This window comes from Hipposideros armiger, unplaced genomic scaffold (assembly GCF_001890085.2).
Source record: "Hipposideros armiger isolate ML-2016 unplaced genomic scaffold, ASM189008v1 scaffold_1418, whole genome shotgun sequence".
Classification (NCBI taxonomy): Eukaryota; Metazoa; Chordata; class Mammalia; order Chiroptera; family Hipposideridae; genus Hipposideros; species Hipposideros armiger.
This window is the reverse complement of record NW_017732768.1, coordinates 225838-233170: the sequence shown is the minus strand read 5'-3', so window position 1 is coordinate 233170 and position 7333 is coordinate 225838. Positions and strand designations below refer to the sequence as shown.

The following is a 7333-nucleotide window of genomic DNA, read 5'->3' as shown; positions in this document are numbered from 1 at the left end:
GTTAAAAAGAAACAGGGTCATGAACCTTTCATGGAAGACATTATCCTAAGAATGCAGACGACACTTTTCAGAGTTTATGTCAGTAACCACGGTTAATAGATCAAACATGCCTGTCTGAACTTGATCCAGTAATAACTGCTATCTATACTACTATGGGAAAAGATACTACAAACTGCATGGAACAGCTTGACATGACAGTATATGCTGTATAATAAAAGTGAGTTAAACCAGGGGTGAGAAATAGAGTCTCCCTCTCTTTAGTCTATGAATAGTTTTTCCTTGATATGTAATACTTCCATGGAAATGTTACAGATTACACATTTAAAGTTTAATCACCAACTTGAAAAGGATTAATGAACTAACATGAAAGAGGACACTGATCCAAATACAGAACAGATCTCGTATCTTTACATAAATCATTAAAAAAGATCAAGTGGCATGTTTAAAACAGGATGATTGTTTTTAATTTAGTCCACATCATTTCAATTTTAATCTTAACTACTGAATATCAATAATGAAAATTAATAAGTTTATTCTATACAACTAGCCTCTAAATCTTTAAGGCAAAGTCTGCCTTTTTTTTTTTTTTCTTTTTCTTTTCTTTTGCAGAATTACCTGGGCATTTCATTTCATCTGAAAAGTCCCCACAGTCGTTAGACCCATCACATATCCAGGTTGGCAGAACACACAGTGAGGTAGAATTGCATCTTATGAACCCTGTGGTTTTCACTCCAAGTTTATAGAAGTGTGTACAGTCTGTGTTGTCTATAAGGAGATAAACAGAAAAATAAACAATACCTCAACTGCAAAACTTTATGAGCCTTCTGTGCAGGTCATAGAGACAAGAAAAGTTAACCTCATTTGAAGAAGTAAATATGGAATTATCCCATGCAACAGGGGTATATTATCAAGTGTGGATGAGGTTCAGTGGAAAGTTGGATAGTGTTCAATGTAATGCCCAAAGTGGCCAGGCATACACAGACAAAATGGAGTATCTTACTGCAGCTCTTTTCATCCGAAGCATCTGCACAATCTATGTTCTGGTTGCAACGTGCTGACCTTGGAATGCATGTCCCATCTGCACAGCGGAACTCAACAGCAGCACAGGTTGAAACTAGAAAAACAGGCAAATAAAGAAAGCGATAGGGCCGGCCGAGTGGCACGTTGGTTATAAGAGCTGGCTTGGGACGCCAGAGGGCCCCGGTTCGGATCCCACATATGAGGGTCAGTGACACTGCCCTCTACAGCTAAGATGCTGAACAATAGCTCAACCTGGAGCTGGNGTCAGGTTTGTGACTGCTCTCCACCCTCAGCATGCCCCTGCAATCAGCATTCCTATCACCATGGAAGATCCAAAAATGAAATCCTTCTCAATTATCCTTGTCTACTTTTTTATTATCACTGTTACTCATTCTCAAGGTAGTCATAATAGATATAGCATTAAAATGGCTGTTGAGAAATTTAATTCTGTATGACCTTGGAGAAGACTAGTGTCTGAATTTCACAATCTGTAAAATGTAGGTTATGACTACAAAATTACTAAGATACCTCAAACCATAAAATGGCACAAGGCTCTTTGTAGCTAATTTTATGGCTCCCTTGGTAGTGCTCAGTGGATTCTGTGTTAAGAACATGCCAAAACATCACAGTCAACTGGAAAGAAAATGGGCCAAAGAAAAACTCATGGCTTTGTTCCATAGTTACCATTGTCATCTGAATTCACACTGTCTTCCTCAGGGATCTGAATCCCAAGGGAAAAGCAAGACAAGCTAACGGCACTGCATCACAGCCATCTTGTGTACCTACTCAGGACAATGTTTGATTGGTAGGAATGACTCTCTTATTTAGTATTTCAGAAACCTGGATTCTGGTCCTAGCTCTGTCATCTCTGATTCACTGACTGACCTCAGACAAATGTATTAACCTCTGTGAGTTTCTCTTTTTTCATCTATCAAAGAATGAAGGTGGACTAGACCATGATTTTCAAAAAAGGACCCTCAGATCCCAAGTCAGAACTACTGTATGCTTATTAAGAAAGAATGTGTTTGGAAGCCCCCATCAGAATATTTGGAGGTAGAGATTAAGACTCTACATTTTTAACACTTCTGACAAGGGTATTTTGTGCAGGTTGAGAGCCACCGAGATAAACCATTTATAAAGTGCCTTCCCAATCCTAAAATATTGGGTTTACTTCATTGACTGATTTTTGAACTAAAGCAATAATTTTTATGTGTCCCCAGCTTGGTATTTAGTATATAAAATGTAGCCTAAAATTAAATTAAATTGACTGGGTGTTTGGACAACAGGTAAACATGTCCTTTACAATTTTAATCCTTTTTTATTATTTGAATTCTCAGGACACTGAGAGATACAGACATAACAATAACAATATTGTCAATGACATTAATGATATACATGAAAATAATTGAAAAATAAGGGAAAGATGAGAAATAGAAGAAAAGATAATGGGAATAAATTGATTTATACAGTGCACATTGTTCATACTAGATGATTATAATGGTTACAAAAAGGTAGATATTTTTGTACCCACTTAACAGATGACAAATTTGAGAAATGAGGAATAAAATAGGCCTGGCTGTGATCACACAGTTGAAAACTGTTGATGTGGGAGAATTGAACTCTGCATGACTTTAAAATCTCTGCCCATTGTGTTACACTGTGTACACTCAGAAATGATGGCGGTATCGGTGGAGCCATTTAGAGTAGGAATAGACAAAAGGTCCACAGCAAGATGATTTTAAAGACTTGAAGTATGCTCAGCCCACTGGAAGGAGGTACTCTTTTTCTTATAATTAAAGAAAGATTTTATAGCAAATAGAAATAAAGTAGTGAAGAGTTTGGCCAGTCATCTAACTGATTACTGATTTCTTTTTTGCTTTCACAGCTTTTTGATAGTGATCTTTTTATATTTACCTTTCTTTGTTGTTTAAGTTATTTCAGCTGTGTAAATAAAAAAGTAGATTTTGGTTCACTTAAATACGAGAAAATAAACTGCCTGCTTTCAAAGCACAGCTCCAATTATAGGTTATTTACAGACAACTTCAGTTTAGTTTGAACATTATAAAATCCTATCTACCTGTCTCCATGGTAGTAACCTAAAGAGCTGGCCAGATTCCTGAAATTTAGAAAAAGGTGTCAAGAATACTTAACGTGATATGTGCATTTTATTCTATGACTCAGGTCCTTTCCTCTCTAAAATGATGATGCAAAGGCTATATAACAGGACTGATAAAATGAGTATAGAATATATATATCTGTAGATGCAAATACATACAAAAACTAATCAGATGGACAGACATATCAATTACTAGAATGCTTAGTCAAGTATAATAACTTTATAGAAATTATATTGCTTCCTTCTTTTACCCTTTAAGGAATTCAGTTAATTCCATTTAAATTATTTGATAAAAGTTTGTGATTATTTAAAAGCAATTACAATAATTGTGTAGTTGATATATAGTAGTTAGATATAAACATTTAACACTATATCTCTAATTATATAAAGCTGAATTTAAAGTACAGTTACATTGTAAAATAACATACAATAGCCTCTTTCTTTACTTCCCATTGAAAACAATAATAATGGTCACTATAATGAACACACACACACACATATACACACACACACAAATAGCATGTGTGGCTAGTAACAGTATAGAAAAGTATTCAATATAATACTTTTCAAGGGCAACTGAACAATACAAATCAAGAGCCATGAAAAACTATTTGATCCTTTTATACAAGTAATCCCAATTACTGAGATCTATCCCAAAGAAGTCATTGACCACTAGAGATTAAATTTACCAATATGTTCATTGTGTCAATATTCAGGAAAAAAAAGCCTAAACATTGAATAACAACTGTATATTTAAAAACAGAAAAACAGGTTGTCATGAAAATAATCAAAACAGCTAAATAGAAATGCATATGTAAATTTAATGTTAAAATAATAGTAGAAAACAAAGTTTTATGTGTATTCTAAAATGATAGAGCATATGTATCATCCACCTAAAAACTGAATGAGAACACACAAAAAACAACAACTCACCACAAATACTATCACTTTCATCTAATCCGTCTCCACAATCATCCTCTCCATCACAAATCCAGTGTTTAGATATACATTTTTGTGCGGAACAAGCAAATTGGTTCCAAGAACAAGAAGAATCTAGAAAACAAACGAGAATGTCTGTTTTAGGTACAAAAAAAAAAAGTTATTTGAGACCATTTTACGACCAATATGAAAGTGAGAAAGTTCTTTTCTAGATTTTGCTAAAATCAACCATTCTATAATAAAATAAGCCAATTCCTCTTCTCTATGACAGCTCTATACAATGTTGACAACAGTTTGCATATTCCCTCTGAGTTTCCAGGTTATACAATATTGTTCCTTCAATATAATTCTCACAGGGTTTGACTTTGAGGTAATCAGTCTTTAAACTGGTACTCTCCCCTAAGTATATTCCTGTTTATCACTTAAAAAAAATGTGGTGCACAGATATAAAATAAATATTCCAGGTGTGATCTACTTATCCTGACTAATTTTTAATCTATTTTTGAACAACTGAAGGAAAATTTACATCCTAGGCAAGGTCACAATATGGTGGATTCACCAGCATATGTTTTTTCTTTTGAAGATGAGGTGAGGGCAATGAGGACAAAACATATGGTTTTGTACCTATATGAACCTAACACTTTGATATTTTTGTTTATCACCCTTGAGAACACTTAAGTCTAACTAATAACATACAAATTCATTGGCATGGTGGCTGGTACGGTATTACCAAATTTTGTGTTTGTAATAGTGTACCACATTTATTTCCAAAGTCAGGTTTGTGACTGCTCTCCACCCTCAGCATGCCCCTGCAATCAGCATTCCTATCACCATGGAAGATCCAAAAATGAAATCCTTCTCAATTATTCGAATATAAATTACAAGAATTTTTATTTTTATTTTGATAGTATGAACTAGTTTTAAAAGTTGACACCTTTATTTAAAATATTTACTTAAATGACTTATGAAAAAAAGAGATGTTTAGAGAAACTGAAGCCTGGAAAAAATAAAATTAAAAAAGATACAAGCATATACTGGCTTCCTGTCCAGAAATTCTGAATCTACATAAACTATTTGTAAAGTTCTCAGTTAATCTTTCTCAGAATCTGGCTTTAATGTAAAGATATAGAGCATCTTAATCAAACAAAATACACCTTTATATTTCATGTGACATTTACTTTTAAGGGAATTTGACATTTCATAGATAATCCATTTTTCATCTTTTCTTCTACTCTGTCTAATCACCACAGTGCATGTTATTTGTGTTACATGAAAATAGTGAATATGTTTTATTTCCCTATAGGAAATTCCTTTTGCCTGGAAATCAGAAAATCCATAAATTTTATAAAGTAAATTTAAAAAAATACTTTCTTAGCTTGCCAAGTGAGATAAAATGTACACACAGAAATTAGGAGGTAGGTGGTAAAGGATGAGAATTTGAAGAAATTCAGGTTTAAACCTAGTCTTTAAATCTATACAGTAATTAACAGAAACATTTTGGATAATAATAAATAGTCAATAGCAGGAACAGGGAGTATAATGAGTAGTATGATCTAAATCCTTATTTTTAATAGCAGAAAATAAATATATGATCATCTAAATTTAATTAATCAATAAATGAAGATATATTATTTAGACTGATGAAGGTAACAACTAAGAAAAAAAGTTAAAAGAAAAAGCTAGGACATGAGATTATTATTATTATTCATTATATGTTTTTCTGTTCTATTTTAATTTTTACCATTTTTCATTATTTAATAAAAATGAAAATTGATGTTAAACTCAATTAGCAATATTATGTATATCTCTATGCAAGAAAACATCAGCATATAAATAGTAATATGGTTTATAAAACTAAAGCAAGATACGATATCTCACCACAGTGGAATTCATCAAGTCCATCCTCACAATCTTTCTGACCATCACATAGCCAGGTATTCAAAATGCATCTTCCACTAGGACAACCAAAATAATTTTCTTCACATTTGTGTTTGTTTTGCACTGTGACAAAATATAGAATGTAATGTCAAATAATTTAATCTTAGACTTCTGCAATATAGGTAGATAACAAAACAGTAATACTCCTTGAACTGGCAGGGATAAATAACAAGAAAGCTTAAATTAAAAAGAGCTGAGGTGTTCTCTTTAAGAATGTCAATGTCATGAAAACCAAGGAAAATGTAAAAAAAAAAAAAAAAAGTGGCACAAACCAGAGGAAACTAGGGAGATATAATAATCAAATTCGATCCAGGATTAAATCCTGGCATTTTAATTAATCAGAAAGATGAAACTATTGGAAAAATCGGTTAAATCCAAATAATATGGAATTTCAGTAATAAAAATAAAATAACTGAAATGAGTATAAAGTGAGTGAGCGTAAGGCCAAAGAATCATTTTAGGTGGAAAATATTTGTAATTCCCTATTCATAAAACAAATTAAATTATAAAAACATTAGTGGATCTTTGCTGAGAAACTGTGGACTTGATGCTTCTACTGTCCTGTAGTTTGAATAGGCTTTGAGAAGATTTGAATAAGTATTACCTATTTTAAAGAAGAAAAACAAGTTACAATAGAATCTCCAAAAATGTTATATCTTGCAGAAATATCATGAGAAAAAAATATCTCATGCAAAATTATTTTGTAATTTATTTTCTTTTAGATTGTGGAGTATTGTTGTTATTATAACCTCCAAGTCTACATATAAAATAGTAGAAATTTTTCTTTACTGGATGTCATTGGGTCACTTGCACCTCCAGGTTTACATAGTTTAGGCTGACTGGGTCATAGCCAATCAAAAAGTAAACCTTAGAGTACATAAACCAACCACATTATAATGATCCATTATTACTATTTTATAATCACAAAATTACCCCCATATTGTTTTTTAAAATGTCAATTCTGTAGATCTCATTAAATATGAAAACATTTTTTGAGGAATTCACTATTAAATCAAAAAGTGTTGAGTGGGCTTTATGTTTTACTTTTGCTTGGGATATTGCCTAGGTATAACCTCAGGTATTCAGACCTATAACTGGATTCCTCTCTATCTGTTCACTTGTCTTATAATTCTACATGAATGTCCCTCTCCTTCTTCTCCAATATAATCACAATTCTCTATTAGTGTTGAAACTTAACTTTTAAAATACTTTATTAATACTAGAAACATGTAAAGACCAAAAAAAAGTTTTAAAAAGTATCTTTAATATTAAGTTATATTATATGCTGCCTTCTAGATAATTTAAAAAATTAACTACAGG

General features: G+C 32.2%; 1 protein-coding gene across 1 annotated transcript in view; it reads right to left on the bottom strand.

Moving 5' to 3' along the window:
• Positions 1-650: 650 nt before the first annotated feature.
• Positions 651-7333, bottom strand: part of LOC109377489 (low-density lipoprotein receptor-related protein 1B-like) — a 177006-nt gene continuing 170323 nt past the window's right edge. Inside the window, exons 11-12 of the mRNA XM_019633851.1 lie at positions 1060-1114; positions 651-765 (exon numbers count right to left, since the gene is read on the bottom strand). Of these exons, the coding sequence (XP_019489396.1) occupies positions 738-765; positions 1060-1114 (83 nt within the window). The 3' untranslated portion in view covers positions 651-737. The remainder of the gene's footprint in view (positions 766-1059; positions 1115-7333) is intronic.